The sequence below is a fragment of the Trichechus manatus genome, unplaced genomic scaffold (assembly GCF_000243295.1).
Source record: "Trichechus manatus latirostris isolate Lorelei unplaced genomic scaffold, TriManLat1.0 scaffold00023, whole genome shotgun sequence".
Classification (NCBI taxonomy): Eukaryota; Metazoa; Chordata; class Mammalia; order Sirenia; family Trichechidae; genus Trichechus; species Trichechus manatus.
Window position 1 is genome coordinate 22936785 of NW_004443959.1, and position 25538 is coordinate 22962322.

Consider the following 25538-nt stretch of genomic DNA (forward strand, 5'->3'; position numbering starts at 1 on the left):
ACTAACAATTGGCTTCTACCCACTAGATGCCAGCAGCAACCCTCCCCTAAGTTGTAACAAACAAAAATGTCTCCAGACATTGACAAATGTCCCCTTAGGGAAAGAGGAGGTGACAAAATCATCCCTAGTTAGAGACAAGTGGCTTAACGGTACAGAATTATTTAATGAGAGAATATGAAAATTCACCAAATTGAGATCTTTAAGGACAGGGACTGCACCTTGCTCACCCTGTATCCGCTGTCCATACAAAGTGCTTGTCGGAGAACTGTCACTTGATGAATGAATGGTGGAACTACAGAATCAGGGCTAGATCCATTCGTCTGTGCATTGTCTACCTTACCTCAATTCCACTCAGACTGAGACACAAAAGATAAGGATCAAAGTTTGATTAATTACTGTAGTTCTCAATATGAACTTTAAATGTATTTTATATGTAAATGTAAGCATTTGATCAGCTTCACCTCACCTCTCCAGCCCTACCCTTTTCTAGTCTGACCCCTTAATACCCCCGTACAAGCTTCAGTTGACTCTGAGGGTGGAGGCAATCTGACTAACATAGATCAGCATCCTTAAAGTCATATCAGAACACAGACCCAGCCTTCATCTGCTCAGGCATCACTGTTGGGCTCCCCCAATGGGCTTCTTCCCCAGGAACCTGAGTTTCCGCAGATGTGAAGGCATCAGTTCCTGGGTCTGTGGCCCTAGGGTCTGCTAACACATTCCATTAAAAACCACTTAACCCACTGGAAGCTTCTGATTAAAGTGCTCCTTCCTTCCATTTAGTGGTCTCCTGATTCTCCATTCTTTCCCTCTGGGGCCAAAGTCTCATCCTGAACACAAAACATTCTGACTTGTGTCTTGCTTTCCTACCTCCCCTTACTTGTGCCTGGAACCTGCCCCCAGACTACTCATTAGGGTCCTACTCCCCAAAGCTGCCTATTGATGGACTATTAAATACAAACTAATTCTTGGCCTCTGTCTTAGTTATCTAGTGCCACTGTAACAGAAATACCACAAGTGAGCAGCTTAACAAACAGAAATTCAGGGTGCTGGCTCTAGAGGAAGGCTTTCTCTCTGTGTCGGCTCTAGGGGAAGGTCCTTATCTCTTCTGAGCTTCTACTCCTAGCAATCTTCACGTGCCTTGGCATCTATCTTGCCCCATCTCTGCTTACTTGCTTCATCTGCTCCTTTATGTCTCAAAAGACATTGACTTAAAACACACCCTGCACTAATACTATCTCATTCATGTAACAAGGAAAACCCATTCCCAAACGGGATTATAACCACAGGTATAGGGGTTAGGATCTACAACATATATTCTGGGGGGACACAATTTAGTCCATAACAACCTCCATGTTGAAGAGCTGTGCCTGGCTGTACCAACTTCCAAACGTATGATTGAGATGATTGAAAACCCTAGGATGCTGAGTCGCCCAGCTTCTCACTCTAGTCTATGTTGTGTTTGTTGTTGTTAGGTGCCGTCAAGTTGGTTCTGACTTATAGTGATCCTCATATATACAACCTAACCAAACACTCCCTGGTCCTGCGCCATCCTCATGATCATCGTTCGGCTTAAACCCGCTTTTGCAACCGCTGTGTCAATCCATCTCCTTGAGGGTCATCCATCTCCTTGAGGGTCATCCATCTCCTTGAAGGTCATCCTCTTTTTCACTGACCCTCTACTTTACCAAGCATGATGTGGTTCACCAGGGACAGGTCCCTCCTGATAACACATCCAAAGTACATGAGAGGAAGTCTCACTATCTTTGCTCTTAGGAGCATTCTGCTTGTACTGCTAGTCTCTGTAGCCCACGCAATTTCTCCTCACCTCTAACCCACCCAGGCTTTAGTTTACGCACCCTCTGCAGAGGGTCCTGATTTAAGGCACCTTCATTTCTCTTCCTGAGTCAGACTGAGTTACAACATAGTCGAGGAACAGGAAATGCCCCAGGACTATGTCTACCCTAGGCCAGCAGAATATTTCCAACCACTTAAAAATGTGTAGAGATTCTGGATCTCATGGCTCATCTCTTTCCAACTGTTCAAAATTTTTTCCAACCAAAACTTGCCATTGCTTAGAATCTTATTGATACCATAAATGAGTACTTCTTAATTCACCATATACAATATATGTTTAAATTGCTTATTAAGCTTAGAAATGGCTTAGATCAATGTCCTTTATCTTTATTATTTGAGAAGCACAAGCCGATTTTACATTTTTCATGGCCAAAAACATCCTATCTGAAGTAATGACAGCTTTTCTTTGTCTTGCATTTTACCTCCCCTGGAGCAATTCATCTACTCTGAAATACATAAGCCCCCAGTGACTGGGTACCAAAAACCAAACCCATTGCTGTTGAGTCAATTCCGACTACAGCAACCCTACAGGACAGAGTAGAACTGCCCCATAGGGTTTCCAAGGCTGTGATCTTTACGGAAGGAGACTGCCACATCTTTCTCCCATGGAGCGGCTGGTGGGTTCAAACTGCCAACCTTTCGTTTAGCAGCCAAGTGCTTTAACGACTGCGCCACCAGGGATCCTCCCAGTGATAGGGGTAGAGCTCCATAATTTCTAGAACTATCTCTACTGGGTAATCTTGACCATATTATAATGTTGCTAGATTTTTGAACAAGCTTTTCAGTTCTAATTATGTTCCCAGCACTCTACTGGGTGATGAGTAAACCAAGAGAAGTAGGGCATATTTCTCAAAGCTGAAAGAGCCCAGAGTCAAATAAGAAATACTGCTCAACAAAGGGGCCTGGTGGCCCAGTGGTTAAGAGCTTGGCTGCTAACCAAAAGGTCGGCAGTTGGAATCCACCAGCCACTGCTTGAAAACCCTATGGGGCAGTTCTACTTTGTCCTGTAGGGTTGCTGTGAGTTGGAATCAACTCGATGGCAACAGGTTTGGTGTGGTTTTGGCTCAACAAAATAAATACTACAATAGAGATAGCTACAAGGGTATGGTAGAGAAAGAAATTACCTCTGCCTGAGAGTGCCTATCAGGAGAGACATCACAAAAGAACTTTCATATCAGATAGTGAGTGGAGAATGGAAGTTTGATAAATGGAAAAGAAGAGAAAGGCACTCTAAAGAGAGGGATGGCGTGATCAAGGCAGGAAAACGCAAGAGTCAGGGAGAGCCCTGTACGGCTGTTTGCTTTAGAACGATCCCTGAGGTATGTAGTTATGTGAGGATGGTTTAGAGAAGGAGGTGCTTAGAGGCAGGATGGCTATTTAAGAGGGTTTAAGATAGCCAAGAAGAGGGATGATGAGATACTCTAGGACCTAGGACTATGGGAGTAAAGAGGAACGACAGACTAATGACACAGTTGGCAGATATTATTAATAAAACTTGGAAACAGATTAGCAATAGGGAGTGAAAGACACTTGGGAGCCTGAGAGAAATCCAGTATTCCTGATCTGGAAGACTAGATCAAGGGAGGTGCCACTACACAAGATAATTAATAGAGTGAGCCGATGTGCTGAGTGTGGGTAATGAGCATAAATCTGGAAGTTATTGGAAAAGGTAGTAATTGAAGATAGAGGAATGGAGACATGTCATAGAGGTTGGAGAAATAGAAGAAAGTTATCCAATAGTAAACACAGGAATAACCATTTTCAAGAAAGAAATGGTGGTCAGCAAAGTCAAATGCTTGAAGATAGGTTTAAGGGGAAGGAGTTGAAATGAGCCTTTGATTTGGGCAGCTAGGAGATGATCATCCTTAAGTGGTGGAGCAGAGTTAATTATACAGGAAGTGAGAAAAGTGGAGCTAATGAGGGGAGATTTATCTTTCCAGTTGGTGATGTAAAGGAGAGAGGAATTGATAACTTGAGGGGAGACAGAGGGGCTTTTCAGTCAGGATCATTTTTAAGGATCAAGGAGCCTGGAACAGATTTTTAGAGAGGAAAGAGGGAGCAAATGGAGACTAAAGATCAAGGACAGAAAAGGGTTCAGAGAATGAGGGGGATCCTGGAGGAGGCAGGGGTAGATGGTGGGATCAAGTATAGAGTACAGAGTACAATGGTAAATAATAACAGCTAACACTCATATAAGGAGCCCTGATAGCACAAAGGTTAAGTACTCAGCTGCAAACCGAAAGGTTGGCAGTTCGAACCCACGCAACAGCTCCCTGGAAGAAAGACCTGGCAATCTGCTTTTTTAAAGATTACAGCCAAGAAAACCCTATGGGGCAGTTCTACTCTGTCACGTGGGGTCACTGTGAGTTGGAATTGACATGGTGGCACCCAGCAACAACAAGAACACTCACATAGGGACCAGATGCTGTGCTAAGCGCTTTACCAATACTGGCGCATTTCATCCTCAAAATAAATCATGAGGTGGGTACAACTTTTATCTGAAGTACAGCAAGAGTAAGAAAATTGCTAATTGCTGAACATCACACAGCTGATGAGAGGCAGAGCTGGCATGCAAATACATACTTCCTGCCTGGCTCCACGCTCTGTGTTCTTAACCACCTTGCTGGACTGTTTTCTCTAAAAGAGGGTCAGGGGGTCGGGAGGGGCGGATAAAACAATGCAGCAGTGCACCAGAGGATGATGGGCTGTGCTCATGCCTGAGGTGTCTAGGATTCCTCCTCTAGTAGGACCAGATCATGGGTTATGAGTAAAAGGGGGTGACTGTGGAGTGGGTGAGTCACTGAGCACCGATAGAAACTGGGGACAGCTGCTGTAGGGAGTGGAGGCGAGCGCCAGTGAGGGATGACTGAGTGGATTGCTGAACAGTTCTGAGGACCCTGCTGAGGCTGGAGATCATGAACATGCACCCAGCCCAGTCAGTGTGGTTGTGAGGTTTTCTCCAGCAGCTTTTGGCAGCCTGAGAGCAGCATGGATGGCTGGGCTCATTCAGCATTCAGCGCTTACCACGTGCCTGGTTTGCAGCAAGGTCTACAGATCCAGAGGAGGTTTAGCAGAGGAGGGGATTCAGTGGAATGTTTGGGGAGGAGGTGGAGGTTAAAAGGCTGATAATAAGTAGAGTAGAAAGTAGGACTATCCAACAGAGCAGAGAGCCTGCAGATCTCTGAATTTTAGTGAGAGTGAAGATATCAGAGAGTGAAGAGAGAGAGAGCGTTAAATGGTTGAGGTCAGAGAGAGCAGCATTGCAGGAGTAAAAATTTCAGAGGCAAGGCAATTCCAGAGAACTACAAGGTTCAGAGTATGAATGTGTTTGTGATTTACTGAAATAGGATGGAGATAAAGGTCTTAAGCAAAGCAAAATATTTTAGCAACTTGGAAGCCAAGGTGTAGGAAAGGTCAGGATATGGATGTTGGAGTCACCCTGGCTAATGGCAGGAATTTAGGCGGAGGGGAAAGCAAGCTATTAAATCGGGGCCAAATTCTCATGGAAGCGACCTCCAGTTGGGAAGATGGTGGAGAGGAGATGGGAGGAGAGTGACTTTTCTGGAAGAGCCACACCCCAATGGCCTGGGAGAATGCCAGCCCTATTTCTACTGGCAAATAAAAGTTTCCACTTAAGAGAACTTAACGACTTGTATTTACAACTTTCAAACAGTGTTAGAAGACCAGAAATCCAAACCCACTGCCATCAAGTCAATCCCAACTTATGGCGACTTCATGTGTTACAGAGTAGAACTGCTCCCTAGGGTTTTCTTGGCTGTAATCTTTAGGAAGCAGTTCACCAAGTCTTTCTTTCGTGGAGCTGCTGGGTGGGTTCGAACCACCAGCCATTTTAGGTTAGCAGCTGATTGCAAACCACTTGTACCACCCAGGCTCTCAAATTGTATATAAATGTTTTTCGTTTCAGAACCATATCCTACATATCTTTAAATCGCCTAGACTAGTGTTTCGCATATAGTAAGTTTTCAATAATTTTTGTTTAGAGATTGATTGACATTAAGTAAAAAAAAAAGTCCTTCAGAAAAAAAAGATGACTTTGGATGTTTCTCTTATGTAGACAAACTTTCAAAATCATTTCATTTTTTATTTTATGCTACCACCCACATTGGTAAAACCCATCTGATCTTCCTCTGTCAGTTTTCTACCCCTTGGATTTTCTTTCCAATGCATCCTTTTAAAAATACATACATTTATAAGTTTTTGTATGCAAGTCATGTGCATTAAAACTCAGAACATACTGACGTGGTGAACTCAGTTTGCTTTGTTATTTGTCTTTGTTTATTTGGGATAACATTTGAAAATGTAGAAAAATCCATTCATACAGATTTTAAAATAAGTGGAGAAGAGGGTGAGGGGTAGGAGAACCAAAACCCACTGCTGTCGAGTTGATTCCAACTCATAGTGACCCTATAGGACAGAGTAGAACTGCCTCACAGGGTTTCCAAGGCTGTCAATCTCTATGGAAGCAGACTGCCACATCTTTCTCCCACGGAGCCACTGGTGGGTTTGAACACACCGACCTTTCAGTTAGCAGTGGAGCACTTTAACCTCTGTGCCACCAGGGCTCCTTGAGGGGTAGGAAATCGACACAAATAAAACCCTGAAAAATGATGTTTCCAGATGCAAAAGCAGCATGGTATTTCTCAGGACACAGTTTCTGAAAGTTCTTAAAGAACATTTTTGTTGACTCTGTCTTCCCAGACGATGCTAAAGACTCCCCAGAAGGTGTTTGTGTGCCTGTCTTGTCCCTAAATATAACAAACAGCCCTTCCTCTTCTACAGACTGTGTAGGAGGATGTGTTGGCCTTGCATCGTGATGAAGGCGGTCTGGATGCAGTTTAAACAAGCACTTTATTAGTTCTTTCAAGATAAAAATAATCAATTGTCATAGAAGACCATATCAGAAGAGAGTATTGAGAATAGTTCATCTTTGCTGTAACAATAAGGAATACCTTGAGTCCTGGCAAATATGCCTAATGTCTTTTTGGTAGCTTCTAAAAGATATTTAATATAATTTTCATCTCCAAATGTATTTATTTTTGTTTGGTTGATTTACTGTAAAGCCCATGTGTAAAACTCACATATGCCATGCAGGCTTGCCCAAACCAAAACAAACCCATTACCGTCAAGTCAGTTCCAACTCATAGTGTCCCTATAGGACAGAGTCAAACTGCCCCATAGGGTTTCGAAGGCTGTAAATCTTTATGGAAGCAGACTGGCACATCTTTCTCTCCCTGAGTGGCTGGTGGGTTTTAACTGCTGACCTTTTGGGTAGCAGCTGAGCAGCTGGCCACTGTGCCATCAGGGCTCCACGAGCTCGGCAGGAGAGTGAAATGGCTGGTAATGGACCACAGGCTGAAGATGGTCTGGGTCCGGGATGGATTTCTAATCCCAATAGCTTTTTTCAGTTGACTTCCTACAACTTATTCCTAGTAGTCTGTACTATGGGAAGCAAATAATTTTCTAATATTGTATATTTTTTCCATTATAAAAATAATACTGATTATAAACATTGTTAGAAAGTACGGGCAAGTAGAGGAGAAAATAATCTCCCATACTGCCACTCAAAGATAACCACCACTAACCTTTTTATGTACTTCTAATCTTTTTTGTATGGACAGGCTTTCTTTACAAACGTGTTCTGTCTTAGTCTATTTATAATTTAGTATCCTGCCTGTTTTTAATTTAGCATTGTCAAATGAGCATTGCCTATGATACTGTGGGTTTCACAGAAATGATAGTATAGCTGTGTTCTGTCCTGCTGAATCACAAGTTACTTAATCACTTCTCTGGGCTGTAATTTTAGGTGTTTTTATAATGTTTGGCTCGTACACATACCTCCATATAAAATATCTCCATGCATAACACATTTCCCCCACGTTTTGCATTGTTTTCTGAGGCTAGGTGTCCAGAAATATGATCACAGGTGATGAACATGTTTGAGTTGCAGACCAGATTCCGACGGGGGTACAATATGCTTACTGACTCGGAGCTTTTATTTTTTTCTTACAGCTGTATCGTACACAAACTACAAAAAAACACCCCCACCGGTACCTCCGCGGACCACCTCTAAGCCGCTGATTTCGGTGACAGCCCAGAGCAGCACCGAATCCACCCAGGACGCCTATCACGACAGCCGGACTCAGAGGATTTCCCCGTGGCCGCAGGATGGCCGAGGCCTCTACAACTCCAGCGACAGTTTGGACAGCAACAAGGCCATGAATCTTGCTCTAGAAACGGCCGCTGCTCAGCGCCATGCCTCGGAGAGCCAGGGCGGCCCAGCACGGACCAGCGACAAGGCAATTCTAGTATCCAAAGCCGAAGAGTTCCTCAAGAGCCACCGGTCCTCTGTGGGGATCCAGGTACCTATCATTACCATGCGTCTGTGGTGAGCTGCTCCACCCGGTTCTGTGAAGAGTATAGACTGGACAGTCAGCTTCACTAGCTCCTTAGCATTCATTGTGGTCTTCGACAGGCAGTGAGAACATGCGAGAAAGGTCGTCAGTCCATGTTGCAAAGCTGCAAGTGAAATAGATGGGTGAATCAATGCCAGCATAAATCCAGTCCCTTGCAGAGCTAAAGGAGATCTATGTGCCCCTGTGCCTTCCCCCACCCCCGATCTGGGGGAATATCCCCACTTCTGCATTTCCTAGGGGCAAATGGCTATTTGGGGAGCATGGAGATAAGGTTTATTCTGATGCTTAAGAATGGTGGTTTTTTTTGTTGAAGTCCGATTTTTCAAGAGCTTTCCAGTCTCACCACCAAACAGTGGAGCGGGGAAGAAGGCCCTGGGAATAAGATGGGAGAAGGAAAAGAAAAATCTCTGTACAAAGCTGAGATCACGCCCACAGTTACTTCAGGCGTGGGCCACTAAAAGGGGCCTTTGTCCAGCTGGCAGGGTGTTCTGTAGATAGTCCCTTGAGGCCACAAACGCTGCCTCCTCTGTTTTCAGACAGTGTGGACCCACAATCACCAAAACATTGAGTCAAGATATGGATTTGGTGGTACCTTCTCTCTGCCTTTGAATAGATAACTTGGACTATCTTTTCATAAAAACCCAAACCAAACCCGTTAGCAGCTGGTGGACTCGAACTACCAACCTTTGGTTAGCAGCTGAGCTCTTAACCACTGCACCCCCAGGGCTCTATCTTTCTTTCATGAAGCAAGTGCAAAGTGTAAGGTATTGTGCTAAGAAACAGAGGCAGTACTTCAGGTCACTTCACCCATGTTCAGTTATGTCCAGTCAAGCGGCATTGCCAGTTTTGCTTACACCCACCAAATCTTTTAATTCACCTAAGGTGGATCTTCCCTTTGAGTTTCTATGGACAGAATTAACCAGGGTTGTTACTAAAGTCCTTTGCTGATATGGTTCACCTCTTGCTTCCTTTTACTCCTCCGTTCAGCCTCTGTCCAGCCAGAAGTTTTTGAAATCAGAATGCTTAATGACCACTGCGCCTCACTCAGGGAGAGATCAGGTGGAACTCTAACTAACAGAGCCAGGCCTGGTGCTCGCCTTTCTTGTGAGAGGTGACGCTATGTCCTGATGTAATGGGGATATGGAGTGAAGTACTGTCCGGAGGAGCAGGGTGGGGAGACTGCCCGCTTTTATAGGTCCTCTGAACCAGGTCTCCACAGTGTGGCTTCATTGTTTTGTTTAGGATTCTGAATTCCCAGAGCATCAGCCATACCCAAGGTCAGATGTAAGTACCAAAATATACTCCAAAGCCAAATACGCATGAATTTTATTTTATCTACCTTTTTCGGATTATTCATACAACTGCTCTTGTCACTTCTCTCTGTCCTGATTCTATATGCCAGGCACTATGCTAGGTGCTTTCATATTATTGCATTGTACCCAATGATGTATGATCGCTGTTGTTGTTGTTAGGTGCCCCCGAGTCGGTTCCGACTCATAGTGACCCTATGTTCAACAGAATGAAACATTGCCCAGTCCCACACCATCCTCACAATTTTTGCTATGTTTAAGCCCATTGTTGCAGCCACTGTGTCAATCCATCTCATTGAGGGTCTTCCTCTTTTTCACTGACCCTCTACTTTACCAAGCATGATGTCCTTCTCTAGGGATTGTTCCCTCCTGATAACACGTCCAAAGTAGATGAGACTTAGTCTCGCCATCCTTGCTTCTAAGGAGTATTCTGGCTGTGCTTCTTCCAAGACAAAGGTGTATAATTTGTCCCACTTAAATGATGAGAAAAATGGGGCTCCAAAAGGTTAAGTAGCTTGCCTGCCACCAGGGGTCTTGCTGAGGGTATAGAGAAAGTAAGTGGGAAAACCAGGGCTTCTAGGCTGATCCCTCTGGCTCCAAAGTCATCTTTGTGATCACAGACTTGGGAAATCCTCAAAATTCACCAGGTGTATTTCAGATCCCCAAGGCGATCATGCCACTGTCTGGTTTTCTCACCTGCCATCTTCCACATGCATCCTCTCTCTAGACTGCCCAACTCAGCAACAAACAAGCAAATAAGAGTGTAGACATCTGAACACATGAAATTACTGACTTTTTCTGAAAGCAGTGGGAACATAATTTCAGAAACCCATTAAATTATATTATCATGCTGGTAAATGGTGACACCACTTCCCGCCTCTATTTCACACTCCAGCAACCACTAACAGCTTATATTTCTCCCTTACCCCGTCTGTTTCTAGCTCTGTGTCTTGGCTCATGTCCCTTCTGCCCAGAATATAATTTCCTCTCCATATCCATCCCCCATTTCATCTTCTGAAGCTCAGATCATGCATTAACCCCTCCTAGAAGGCTTTCTTGACACCATCTTCCCAAACTATGTGTTTTGTGAAGACCGGGAAATACCTTATGCATCTTGAAATCCCCAGCACCTAGCACAGCACCTGACACATAGAGAGTGCTCGATAAATGTTGGACAAGTGAGTGAATGAAAGAATGAATGAGTGAATGGATGAGTGGTTGGCTAAAGATAAATGTGAATACAAGTATACAAATATGATCTACTTCAACTGTTTTATGGAAGTAAAAAATGCACAATATTATGCGAGATTTTAACCTAGTAATTGTCAAAATGAAGTTAATTGAAAAGCCAGAGGAAAACATAATCAAAGAAACTCAAGTGGCAAGATAAAGAAAATAGCCAAGGAAATTAAAGATAGATGTGTTTAGGAAGCCAACCCAAAGAGTAAAGAACAAGGAAGCAGAGTGAAACGGATATTTAAGCAGGTGAGCAAAGACTGTCCATAGACACCTAAAAGGCGTTGGAGGAATGGCTGAAGACAAATCCAGTGTTGGCAAGGCACAAAGTAAAATAATAATAATTTTTTTTTTTAAGCTATGGGCATTTTGTTGGGCCCCTGACTCTCCACTACCCACTTGCTTAATGCTCGTAATAACCCTTTGTGCTAGCTGTTACTATGCCTAATTCACAGATGGGGAAGCTGAGGCCCAGGGAGGGTAAGTTACTTGTCTAAGGGTACATAGCCATTAGGTGGCCAAACCAAAATTGAAATCCAGGTAGGTCTAATCCCAAAGCCCCAACTCTGTTCTGCTTCCCAAAGAAGAGAAATAAAATGGCAGAATGATTCAGCACCCTCAGTGCGCTGGGCCTGATTCTCATTCCATGAACCTCTCAGGATGAAAACTCATCTCTCCCCATTTTGGAACACTAGATATGTCTACTCTGTCCTACAGCTTTTCGAAGGAGAAGATGGCTAGCATTTTAGATATCCAACCAGCATTTAATGGGATTTATTTTCACCTGACCGCTCACTAATTTCCCAAAATCATAGGTAACTAAGGCAGCTCAGAGGGAGTTTTGTCTGAGGACAGACAATAGAACAATTTGAATTTTACCAATATTGTTCTTACTACTGAATAGAATTTATGCTGCTGAATGAAACTTCTGTGGCGCTTGTACCCGAAATGAGTCACTGATTTGTGAGGCTATGACTCCCTAAGTGTCCAGTACATCTTAGGACATTATACAACCAATTTCTTCAGGATTTCATCTATGAAACTGGGCTCTGTCTACTGTGATACCCCAGCAACTGAATCCAATCTCAGCGCACTTCCTGCTGGATCCAGTCGTCACTCCCTGTGCCGTTTAAACCAGAAGCAAGCTAGACGTTCCCTGTGTTCCTCAAATCGCTGAAAGCTCCAGCTTCTGAGACTAGCCCTGTACAGCAGGACATGAGGACAGGTCCCATCAGTCTCCAGACTTGCAGGCGGGGGGCCCTCCAGCGAAAAGACACACAGAACCCTGGGAGCACACAGCCCAGTCCCAGGATAGCCAATCCAGCTGCCGTTGAGTTGATTTCGACTCTTGGCAACCCCACGTAAGTCTGAGTGGAACTGTGCTCCATAGGGCTCCAGTGGCTGATTTTTTCAGAAGCAGACCACCAGGCCTTTCTTCCCAAGTGCCTCTGGGTGGACTCAAACCTCCAGCCTTTCAGTTAGCAGCCAAGTGCATTAACCATTTGCACTACCCAGGAGCTCCAGTCCTGGGATAAGGAGCCCGGAAGAACTTGCTGACGTCATTCTGGGAGTCCTTAAATAGGTCACTGGGCCTGGAATCAATAATAGGGCCTACCTCACGTTTCTTCATTGTGATGGTAACATTTAACTGTTTCTTTTGTGTTTGTTTGTTTGTTTTTATCTGTTGTTTGTCTGTTATTGCAGAGTTTTTAGTTTTGTGTGTGTGTGCGTTTGTACAACCCTATTGAAAACGTTTACTGCTCCCAGCTACTGCAGTTTAGTAGAAGGAAGTCCTGGTTTCACAGGCAGGAATCCTTCGATTCCTTCTCCCTCAATAGCCTCGTCTCTAGAATGAAGAGGATTCCCACTCTGTTACATCGCTAGACCATTGTGGGATAAAGGGGCACAACGTATGGAAGCCCATGCTGTCGTTCGTTTCACACGCCCGCACCAACGTAGAAGTGTTAGTTTACCACTAACCCGTGAATTAAGTCTGTCTCACTAGCCTGGATCCATTTCATGTTTTAACCTGATCCTTCCACCCCTCCGCTCTTCATAGCGGCTTATGCTACAGCTTTATAAGCATTTGATAGCAGCAGGATTTACAAATCATACTTAACTCTTAGACTTATAATAGGTCCCCGAGGGAAATACGATGGTTTTGTATCAAAAGCAACGTGCCTACCTTGCAATGTGTAAGGTTTTGAATGCAAAGCATAAAATGAGCTGTAGCAGAATATTACTGGGCAACAGCTCCCACCCCTTGTCGCAGCACTGTGTCACTCCAACTCGTGGAGGGTCGTCCTCTTTTTCAAAGACCCTCTCATTTACCAAGCATGATGTCTTTCTCCTGGGACTGGTCCCTCCTGATAATGTGTCCAAAGTATGTGAGATGAAGTCTTGCCATCCTTGCTTCTAAGGAGCATTCTGGCTCTACTTCTTCCAGGACAGCACCAGATTCATTCTTTAGGGTCAGTGCAAAGGCTGGGGCTTAGTCAGAGGCTGAACTGGGTTTATCTGTCTCTGAAAACCGAGGCCCACCCACCAGATAGAGAACCAGAGCATACGAGGGCCTGCCTATCTCTTCCTTCTCGTCTTCCATCAGTAACGCACCCCCCACACACACACACTCACACACACTCACACACACACACACACACACACACACACAGACCAGCCATACCAAACTCCTTGCTTCTTAAACAGACCATGTTTAAGAATGTCCCTTAGCCCACTTCTCATTAGGGCATATGGCTCAGCGTAAATCACTGGTGACATTGCCCCCGGAACTGCTAAGTGATTCTTCCCCATTCCCATGGTACCTTAACACTTTGCCACAAAGGCACATAACCATCAGTGCAGTAATTATTTGTCTGTGTGACTGTCTTCCTCATTCATCAATGAGCTCCTCAAGTACAGTCTTTACTTCTAAAATATAAAAACCCATTGCTGTTGAGTCAATTCTGACTCGTGGTGACCCTACAGGACAGAGTAGAACTGATCCCATAGGATTTCCAAGGCTGTCGATCATTATGGAAGCAGAGTGCCACAGCTTTCTCCCGTGGAGTGGCTGGTGGGTCCCTTGAAAATACAGTGATTTTGCTGGTTCATCTTTTTTTCTCCTCAATGCTTAGAATCGCTAACTAGTACATATTAGATCTTTTAAAATAAATACATACATATATTTTTCAAAGGTTTTTTGTTTTGTTTTGTTTTGTTTTTAATTTGAAGTCCATAATTTCCTCTTGGGAAAAGAATTCTTAGAGTTTCCTTTCCACTGTGCAAAATAGTGGTTCCTTTTTTTTTGTCCTAAACTTGCTTTTTTTCTCTCTCTACTCCCAGTGTTTCTGCAATTGATTCAACTCATTCTGGCCATATATGATTTTATTATATCCCCCATCAGACCGTCACCTTCCAACATTGCCACTGCCGTCGAGTAGATTCCTATTTATAGCGACCCCATAGGGTTTCCAAGGCTGTAAGTCTCTACGGGAGCAGACTGCCACATCTTTCTCCTGCAGAGCTGCTGGTAGTTTCAAACTGCCAGCCTTTCAGTTAGCAGTCGAGAACCTTAACCACTGTGCAACCAGGGTTCCTAACACTAGGGAACTTAAAAAGGTTTCATTTGTCAACCACTGTAAAATCTATAAAATATATCAAATATACACTGTTTTAATTTATACATATATACATATATATATATGGAGTCCAGGTGGAACAGTGGTTAAGAGCTCGGCTGCTACCCAAAAGGTTGACAGTTCAAATCCACCAGCCGCTCCTTGGAAACCCTTTGGGGCAGTTCTATTCTGTCCTATAGGGTCACTATGAGTCGGAACTGACTTGAAGGCAAAGGGTTTGGTATATACATAAATCATATATATATGTATGTATATATATAGTTATTCACTTGACAATCTGAAAATTTGTGGTGAGAGAACACACAGAATTAATATTTGCTGTAGACAGACTTGGCACCCTGGTGGCGCAGTGGTTAAGAGCTTGACTGCTAACCAAAAGGTCAGCAGTTAGAATCCACCAGCCGCTCTTTGGAAACCCTATGGGACAGTTCTACCCTGTCCTTTAGGGTCTCTATGAGTTGAAATCGAATCGACAGCAATGGGTTGGTGTTTTTGGTAGACAAACTTACATGAATGGGCTTTGTAATGAGAGTTTTACATGAATCAAATAAGATGTTTGATGTCACCTTCATCTTTGAGGTAAGCAAGCTAAGACCCAACAAAAAAGAAAGAAACCTACCTAAGAGTTACACAGTCAGTAAGTGGCAAGATCTGACTGACCGCAAAAGCTGTATTTTTCTAATTCACTATAAAAATAACAATTTTTTGCAATAAAATTTGGAGACTAAAGAAAGGAAAAAAAAGTCATGTTTTTGTTGTGTTTGTTTTTAGTCATGTATATGTATACATGGTGCTTGTGAATCCATGTCTTTTTTTATTATGCTCATTCTGTGTAAATAATTATAATAATAATCTCCATGTCCAGCAAGGGAAAATTTAATAAAACCATCACCCATTTAAAACTAGAAAGAGGAATAGTGATTAACAGCAGAGTTAGGATTTTCAGTCAAAAATTCTCTTCCTCCTGTAGTCAATCTATTTCTTGCTCCGTCTATCAAAACATGCAATGCAAATTACGTACAACTTCTATGCACGTCTTCAGAATTATACCAATAAAAAAAATTGATGTATCTCATCATTTTCCACAGCTAGTAACTAACCAGGAGCTCCAGGGTCTTCAATTGACCACCTTTATCCTGGCCGTACAAGATTAACGAAGAGTGCAGGCTCTGTTATCGGAAGATCTAGGTTTGAATCCTATCTCTGCCAAGAACAAGCTGTGTGCCCTTGGGCAAGTTACTTACCTTTCCTGGTTCCCCAACTGTAATGTGTGCCTATTAACAACAGGCTTGTTGCGAGGATTACATGAGAAAATTAGTATCGTGTTCTTAGCACAGTGCCTGGTCCATGGTAAGCATGAAATAAGTATTAGTGACAGTTACTATTATTATTTTTATCATTACTTGTGTTAGTCACAACTTCAGTGTATCCCTCATTTTCATAGACTTCGCCTTCGGTCAATTACAAATTATAATTAAATTTTTAAAGTACAGCTTTTCTCTCGTAACTCACAGAGTTTGGTGTCATAATTACTTGTTTAATGGTTTGTTCCTTACGCTTCTAGTGATCGCTAATATTTTTAAGAAAAAAATGTGTTTTACAACTAGGTTGTGACATTTTGGATAAACCAAAACCGAACCCACTGCTGTTGAGTCGATTCCGACTCCTAGCGACCTTATAGGACAGAGTAGAACTGCCCCACAGGGTGTCCGAGGCTGTAAATCATTAAGGAACAAGCAGACTGCCACATCTTTCTCCCATGGAGCGGCTGGTGGGTTTGAACCACCGACCTTTCAGTTAGCATCCAAAGCGCTTTAACTGCTGTGCCACCACGGCTCCTACATTATGGATAGAGGTCCAAAATTCTTTCGATATGATAGGTAATATTTTTGCGAAAAAAGAAAGACAGTTGAGTACCATGGACTATTTATGATTTAACTAACCTTTGGTTTCACAGACTTTTTATACTGAGACTTTTTTTAAAGAAAACTTACTGTACTAGAACTCCCTCGTGTGATAAGTTTACACTGCCGATGATCATTAAAATTCTTCATGGCTGTGGGGGAACTTTCTGGCAAATAAGCTACACTAAAGATCCTCTGTGGAATACAATTTCTGCTCTGATGTGACATCATCCTGCTGACACAGTGCTGCCCTGTATTAGCAATGTATCAGCAAATGTGAGTGCTAGCAGTAGATGGAGAGATTGCCTTCATGTTTCGACAAAATGCTTAAATTCCTTTCTGTCTTTTGTATGTGGATGCAGCCATCAGTATAATTCTATTAAATTGCTTATTTGTTTTTGTTAGCCATGTTTGATTCATGCTGTTCTTACTTTCTTCACCATAGGATGTGATAAGAGCTTTTAAGTCCTATAAAAATGCAGCCCAACAAAAACCGCTGTTTGCCAGAGCTGGACTGAGCCATTTTATTTGCATACATTTAAAAGGCAGAAGTGCCCTGTTGAGTTCAAGTAGTTATGTAAAATTCGATGAAGCCCAGTAGCGACATAAATACACAAATATGAATTGCATTTCCCTTTCTTTGGGATTTTACTGGGTCAAGTGCATCTCTGCATTAATTAAACAAATGCATAATTAATTACAGCAAATGAACAACAAAAAAATAGTCCCTTGCCCAGGCCCCACATTTCAGTTCTAAAATAAGATGTTTTGTGTTGAATTAGGTGGAAACAGCTACAGATTCTGACACGGAGAGCCGAGGCCTACGGGAATATCACTCTGTTGGCGTGCAAGTAGAAGATGAAAAGCGGTAACTCAACCCCCCTTCAGAATATATGATGTTTCCCAAGTGGGGGCTGTTTGTTCACAAGCTGGTCGTGAGCCTCTAGATCATACTGACCGACAGTAATTCGTGCCATCTGTGGAAACAGGGTCAAATATTTATACTTTTCAATTCATATCGTTCAACTATGAACTAACATTCACCAAGGTCTTTTTTTTCCCCAAGAGGCAAGGCACTAATTCTTTCTAAAGTAATTTACACCTCTGAAAGCAGAGTGGCTCACAGCTCTGAAAGTCAGACTTTTTTATCCAAACGAAAAGAATGGGCTGAGGGTAATGTATGTTTTCCCACCTGATAATGTTAAAAGTGAAAAGACAGAAAGAGAGAGAATGAAAGAAGTTCAAGGCCTTAGTTACACCAGGGAATTGTTTCGCTTATAAAAGAACTAGCTAAAATAAAAAATATAAAAGATGTTCATTACAGTAGTGTTATTTTTGCAACAAGGGCAGGATAATCGTTTTGTATTTTTAATAATATACAGTATATTGTAAATTTCATAATAACAAGTGGTAATGACAGCATTGTATCTTGAACTTCAATTAGCATCTCCCAGGTAAAGTGCTGAGTAGTATGCCTCATAGTGGAAGGTTTTAGAACCCAACCTATAAAGATTTTGATTGCAAAGAAATTTGGACCACAAATTAATGGCTTCTGCAAATTTTCCAAGTAGGCTTCTTAGAAACTGGACATCTTTTGCACCTGGGAAACTGGCTTGCTGCCCTCCATCCTAATCAGCGGTTCATTGTCATCCCTTTTGCCTCTAGCAAAGGAAATAAGTGGCAAATTCGTTAACCAGCTGTAAACACAGCTGTTTGCCATCTGTGGATTCAGTTGGTGAGGAGCCTAAACTTGTATCTACAGTAAACTTGGGATGTACAGACCCCCCCCCCCCGACACACACACACACACTCTGCCCTCTCGGGTCATATCCACTCAGAGTTCTCACCCGGAAATATCTGGTCTCCAATTATAGGCTGATTTCCTGCCAATCATTTCAGTCATCGGCTGTGTGGAAATAGATACATACAATGAGAATGTTTTTTTAAAGCACCAGCTGAAGACAGACTTTGGGTTCATTATTTTGACCTTCAGCGAGGTGGACTGACACAGCGGCTGCCAATAACGGGCTCCAGCATAGCAACAATCGTGAGGATGGTGCAGGACCAGGCAGTGTTTCGCTCTGCTGTACATAGGGTCGCTATGAGTTGGAACCACTTGATGGCACCTAACAACAACAACATTTTGCATAAAAGTTAATGGGGATGATATTAAGTTATTAAGCTAGGAGAGGAAGCTTATGGCCTGGAATGTGATATGGGTAGTCACTAAAACCCATTATGACACGGATATTATTTACATAAAAGGAGCAACAGAAGGCATCATTTCACATACATGCAACATAAAGCAAGTTGAATAAACTTGCAGCACATTTCTGAAAGGAACATAACCATTTGAAGAGAGTGGTTTAATGGACTACATTAACTCATTGTATCATCAGGGGTGTTATTCAGTAAACTTAAATCTTAAGTGGCCGTCATAAGACATTGAGACCTAGGTAGATGTTAAAGCTCAATTATTTGCAACACCAAACATACTTTCACGGATGAAATACCAAAATATTATGTAGATAAAAACAATTTTTTTTTATTCAGTTGTTAGACTGTTGTGGTTCAGGCCTGCTCCTTAAAAGGCACATTTAGGATTTTGTGGCACATTTAACGTCACCTCAGGAAGTCTACCATTTTGTCTTCTTTTCCTCCTTTTCCAGACACGGACGTTTTAAACGTTCCAATAGTGTAACTGCCGCCGTCCAAGCAGACTTGGAACTGGAGGGCTTCCCGGGACACATCACCATGGAGGACAAAGGTCTCCAGTTTGGTTCATCCTTCCAGCGACACTCAGAACCTAGCACTCCTACTCAGTATGGAGCGGTAAGAACTGTACGGACACAGGGACTCTTCAGTTACAGAGAAGATTATAGGACCCAAGTTGATACTTCAAACCTTCCCCCTCCCGACCCGTGGTTGGAGCCATCCATTGAGACAGTAGAAACTGGGAGAATGTCTCCATGTCGCAGAGATGGGTCATGGTTTTTGAAACTGCTGCACACAGAGACAAAGAGAATGGAAGGCTGGTGTAAAGAGATGGAAAGAGAAGCAGAAGAAAATGATCTCTCAGAAGAAAGTAAGAACACTTTCTTTTTCCTGTTTTTCTTTAGACACGTAATTTTTCAATTAAAAAAACAAGTGAATGTGAATATTAATGAGGAAAAATTCTTTAGATATTTGGGTAAATAAATATAAATGTGCTTTCTGACATCCTCCTCAATTCTAAGAAAATAAATAAATAGAAAGGCAATCACTAAAATATTGAAAGGGGTCTTTTATTTATTTATTTTTAGATAAGTTGAATATGAGATCAATTGTCCTAACAGTTTTCTTGGTAATGTAGTTTATCTCATATTCCACTTGTCAGTTCTCTTGAATTCTGGCAATGATTTAATGTGGAGCATTTTGATTGTTTTCTAAAATTTCTTATGCCAAAGAAAAACCTCCATTGTCGTTAAGTTGAATTCCAACTCAGAGCGACCCTATAGGACAGAGTACAACTGCCCCATAGGGTCTCCAAGGCTGTAATCTTAATGGAAGCAGACTGCCGCATGCTTTTCCCTCGGAGGAGCTGGTGGGTTCCCACCACTGACCTTTTGGTTAGCAGGCAAACGCTTAACCACTGTGCCACCAGGGCTCCTTGCCAAAGAAAAGTTGATGATAAATAAAAGATTCAACCACTAAGGTATATGATACTGGGTTACCAGTGTTCTGATCATTGAATTAAATGGAAATGTGCAGGATTGCCTTGGCCAAGTGTCAGCAAAGCAGATCTGCTGTAAACACTTTATGGTTCAGAGAGGTCTCTGAGTCTCCGTGTGGAAAGGGACAGCATCTCTTATTCTCCAGTTCCCACGCATTTACCTGAAGAAACTTTTCCTCAGGATTTCTCAGAAACAGCATTCTTCGGAAATTGCTGTACATGATTTATAAATAAATAGAAATTTATTTATTTTTATTTCTAAAATAAAATTTTCTAAAATAAATTTTCTTTATTAATAGGCTGAGAATACCAAGAATATAATTGCAAAATATTTAGGACTAGGACTTGTCTTTACCAAAATAGAATTCTACGAAGGTATTTCAGAATGTCTTGACTTGGCAAATCATATTCTCCTCAAAGTATTTAGTTTTCTTTTTCCATGATTTCCGTTATACATTTATTGTTGCTGTTAGGTGCTGGCAAGTCGGTTGATTCATAGCGACCCTTCATACAACAGAAAGAAACACTGCCCGATCCTGCACCACCCTCATGATCGTTGTTATGTTTGAGCCCATTGTTGCAGCCATGGTATCAATCCATCTCGTTGAGGGACTTCTTCTTTTTTGCTGACCCTCTACTTTACCAAGCATGATGTCCTTCTCCAGGGACTGATCCCTCCTGATAACATGTCCAAAATACATTTATTAGATGACCATAAATTCTGAACTTTGGAAGGATAGCTGATGTCCTTGGGAATTTGGCCCTGACATTGCATTGCTTGATGACTGCTGTAATGGAGTGTGTCAATAACCCCAGAAATGGAAGTACCATGATGAAATTATATTGACGGTAACTTACCGAGCACAATGGCCTTGGAATCCAAGAAATCAGAGAAAATAATTTTTGTGTTAACATTTTTAGCTGTTCTGACTTATGCTGTTAACCTGTGAAGAAAGGGGAATCACGCCTTGAAATGACTGATTCTATTCTTACCCATTTCTCTCTGAATCATCAAATTCCACAGATTTGTTTACATGAGTTATTATTAGCCATTTAGTGTTTTGGACAAAGTGTTGCCATGGTAAAGCATTTGAACCTGCTCTCTCAGCTCGGCTCTGTCTACATTCTGCACAGGGCTGATAAATGTCAGAGGAACAGTATTCAAATTGCTCACCTAACGTTCGTTTGCGTTTATCATCAGTTTCGGGCACACTGAATGGGGTGATTGTTCATAATTCTGATGTTTAATAATTACTCATTTTCTGTGACATTTTTCTACTTGTCAGTATACATTTCCGCCTGGCACAATCATTTTAATTGTAATACGGATTTATGACCTCTTTCACAAAGATAAAACACAGAAAAAGTTAATTGCCTAAGTCTATGCCCAATCAACTACCTCTTGTAGTCCGTTTGTCATACTGTGGGGGCTTACATGTTGCGGTGATGTTGGAAGCTTTGCCACTGCTGTTTCAAATACCAGCAGGGTCACCCGTGGTGGACAGATTTCAGCAGAGCTTCCAGACTAAGACAGACTAGAAAGAAGGACCTGGCAGTCTACTTCTGAAAGAACTGCCAGTGAAAACCTTATGAAGAACAGTGGAACATTGTCTGATCAGTGGCTGTAACGATGGACTCAAACAGGGCAACGATGGTGAGGATGACGCAGGACTGGGCAGTGTATTGTCATTTGAATTTACACCATTGATTTTATACATTGTAAAAGTTCTGGTCTCCTTTTGTGTGTGTAGGAAAGAAAGACATTCGTTGTTCCTGTGTTTATAAGATAACACAGGGCAGTACTTGCCTTATCATAATTTCCTATATTTCATGTGGACTTTTAATTTAGTCAGTATTTTATCAAAAAGAGATAATTTTTAAAAAAGAAAAGAATGAAGCCTTTGAGTCACCACTTATTGAAACTTATTCGATGCCAGGGACTATGCTAAGTGCTTTATAGACTTCATTTAATGCTCACCACAATGTAACAGGTAGATACTGTCACCATTTAGAAAACGAGGGAACCGAGAGGTTAATATCATGCCGCAAATCTCATGAAGTAGAGCGGTGGAATCAGGACTCATCAGAGCTGTCTGACATGACTGTGCTTTCCCATTAGACTCTCTTAAGTTAGTAAATCAAAATGTTATTTTACTAGAAACTTTCTTCTTTATATGCTTCCTTCCTGTCTGTTCTTATTTACTACTTTCTTCTGCTGTTTTAGAAAATGTCAAGTCCTTATCCCCAGCCGTTTACTTCATCGTGATCCCACTACAGCTGTGACATCCATCTGGTGTCCACAGATAAGCCCTGAGCCAATAACATACATACTTAGGTTATCACGCCTTGTTGTTGCTGTTAGGTACCATCGAGTTGGTTCCGACTCATAGTACAACAGAACGAAACACTGACCAGTCCTACACCATCCTCACAGTCATTGTTATGCTTGAGCCCCTTGTTGCAGCCACTGTGTCAATCCATCTTGTTGAGGGTCTTCCTCTTTTTTGCTGACCCTGCATTTTGCCAAGCATGATGTCCTTCTCCAGGGACTGATCGTGCCTTATCATGCCTTAGCCATTGGAAAATAATAGGTGAAAGTTAGAAGGAGGCAAATGCCGTCTCAAACTAACAATGAATGATCTAGCAATTAAAAGGCTTCAGCGCTGAAGCATGGCCATGACAGGTATTGATTTTCTTGTCACTGGTGGCACTCAAGAAAATTCTGTGCATAATACTGCAGAAGTACTACGTGGGTGATTGAATTTAATAACCCATAAGGGACTGATCAACAATAAGAGTCTCTCATTTTAGGGTATACAATATTTAAATTTCAGCTGCCTTATTAATATTAGGCATTTGGAAAACGTGTTTTTCTTTAGCAGAATATAGTGGAAAGTGAATTTCTGCTGCCTCCCAGTTGTATTTCCTTAAACAAGTCTTTTTTTTTTTTTTTTTTGTAACCTTTTTGAACCTTTGAGATTTTCTTCTGGACTCTTTCATTGATGTATACATTCTACAAATATTTACTCAATACTAAACTATAAGCAAGCCACTGTCTGGTAGACTAGAGGTTGATACAGAGAAAAGAGTAATATATAGCAAAGAACATGACTTTAATAGCCGAAGAACAGAAGAAATAAGAAATTATATTATTTATAATAAGTGGAAAATAATAAGCATAAGAAAAGAAGTGTAGCTACAATACTTTAAAAACTGAGAGATATAAGAGATACACTCACCTGGGAAAATACAGAGAAGGCTCCATGGAGAAGGATGGCTTTCGTGCTGGACCTTGAGGGATAAGCTCCATTTGGTCGGTCAGATGAGGCGAGGGGAGCTGGGTGAAGGTGATGAAAGAGGACATTCAGGGCTATCAGTGAGCTCATTCATCTGTTAATGGGAAAAAAAGGGAGAGGGTATTCATGCTCACTAGTAAAGGCAAAGAACTGGGAAACTTAAGCCCTTTTGTTTTGTTCCTGATTAAGAAGACTGTGACTTAAATGTTGACCTTTTTTGCCTGTAGGAGAAAGGCTGGGTTAGCTAACTTCTCAAAGTCCCTTGCAGCTCTGTTATTCTCCACTCACGCTGAGCCCATGGGTTTCCCAAAGGATAGGACAGTCCAGGTATTTTCTCAAAGTTCTACTCTGCTGTCCTGTGGAATTGGAGTCTCCTTGCATGGTGTGGTCATGCTGATTCATTTTATTATCCACCGAGTGCCTAACACAGTGCCTGGCACAAAGTACTCTGTGAATAAGAATTGGGAGGAACAAAGAGATGGTAGGAAGAGAGTTTTAATAAACAGGGATATTCACACTTCTAAGCATACCTTTGGAAACCCTGGTGGCGCAGTGGTTAAGAGCTACGGCTGCCAATCAAAAAGTTGGCAGTTTGAATCCACCAGGCGCTGCTTGGAAACTCTATGGGGCAGTTCTACTCTGTCCTATCGGGTTGCTATGAGTTGGGGTCAACTTGATGGCAATGGTTTTTTTAAGCCTACCTTCATAAAAGCATAACTTCTGAAAATCTCAGTAGAGACATTTGGTTGCCCTCAGCTACAGGTGCTGGGGAAGTAGCCCATTCTATAGATACCAACAAGACAATTTTTATTTTCTATCTTTTTAAAATTTGTATTTAATCACTAAATATCATTGCATTGCTTTAAACTTTCATGTCAAACCTAAAGCAGAAATAAACTTGTTCTCCTTTTGATTTCATACAATTGAACACTTTCAGCATTAAGATTAGATTAAACTGTTTATCCTTCAAAATGGTGGCTAGAGAATGGACACATTGATAGTTATTGTGATTTTTTTAATTTCTTTTAAGTTGCCTGGATATCTTTATCTTTATGTGAACAAAGATGACAGAGAGTTTAATATGTATTTGATCTGCGTGTTTGCACATAAAATAGCACCATATTAATCGAGTTCAAATATCTCTCTAATAATTTTTTAAAGGTAAGATAACCTCCAATTCTAGTTCAAATTTGAAGAACAGATGCAGGGTTATTGGTTAAGATGCTTTTAAAAAGTAAAGACTATTGAAATTCTCCATTACATGAAATAATTTTTGCCAAAACTGTAACTCTACAGTCACAGTTCCCTGAACTGATTGAACAAATCCACATTCATTCAGTTCTCTGTGGTTAATGAAAACTATATGGGGAACAAATAAACCCTGGTTTAAGGTAAGTCATATTAATGAATGCATCAGTTAAAAAAAAAAGTTGCCATGGAGTCAGTTCTGACTCATGGCGGCCCCATATGTTGCAAAGTAGAACTGCACTGCATCGAGTTTTTTAAGCCTGTGGCCTTTCGGAAGCAGATTGCCAGGGTTTTCTTCCAAAGGACCTCTAGGTGGGTTCAAAAAGTCAATCTTTTGGTTTGTAATCGCTAATCATGCACTTTACTGCTTGCACCACCCAGCGACCCTATAGGACAAAGTAGAACTGCCGTATAGAGTTTACAAGGAGCAGTTGGTGGATTCGTACTGCTGACCTTATGGTTAGCAGCCTAACGCTTAACCACTGCGCCACCAGGGATCCTGGGGACTCCTAGAGTATGTAAATTGTCATGTATGTTATTAATATACAAATACAGATTTTCTGGAGAGATTGCAAAGTATCACTAGTGTTTTAGGGTTTTTGTATTAATTTTATGAAGCCAAATGGGTAAATGGCATAAAGTGAAAGAAATAATTAGTGTATTTCCTGAAAAAAAAAAAAGAAATCATTTCAAAGCTACAATAAGTTAGCTTACTCAGTAATTCCACTGAGATGTGAACCTCATAAGGAACTGAAAAGGGGAGCAAATATATAGATAGTGTCTTGTGAAAGGTGTTGGGAAGTTCTATTGCCCCAAAACAACTCCTCTTAAAATAGCTAATAATCTAAATTGACACCTGATTAGAGTCATACACCCATGGGCTAACAGAGCCGGGAGTGGTTT

At 41.7% G+C, this 25538-nt stretch overlaps 1 protein-coding gene across 1 annotated transcript in view; it reads left to right on the plus strand.

The window, feature by feature from the left end:
* Positions 1 to 25538, plus strand: part of DLGAP2 (DLG associated protein 2) — a 216922-nt gene that overhangs the window by 174716 nt on the left and 16668 nt on the right. The window contains exons 6-9 of the mRNA XM_012554554.2: positions 7888 to 8237; positions 9534 to 9575; positions 17162 to 17247; positions 19049 to 19464. Coding sequence (XP_012410008.2) covers positions 7888 to 8237; positions 9534 to 9575; positions 17162 to 17247; positions 19049 to 19464 — 894 coding nt within the window. The remainder of the gene's footprint in view (positions 1 to 7887; positions 8238 to 9533; positions 9576 to 17161; positions 17248 to 19048; positions 19465 to 25538) is intronic.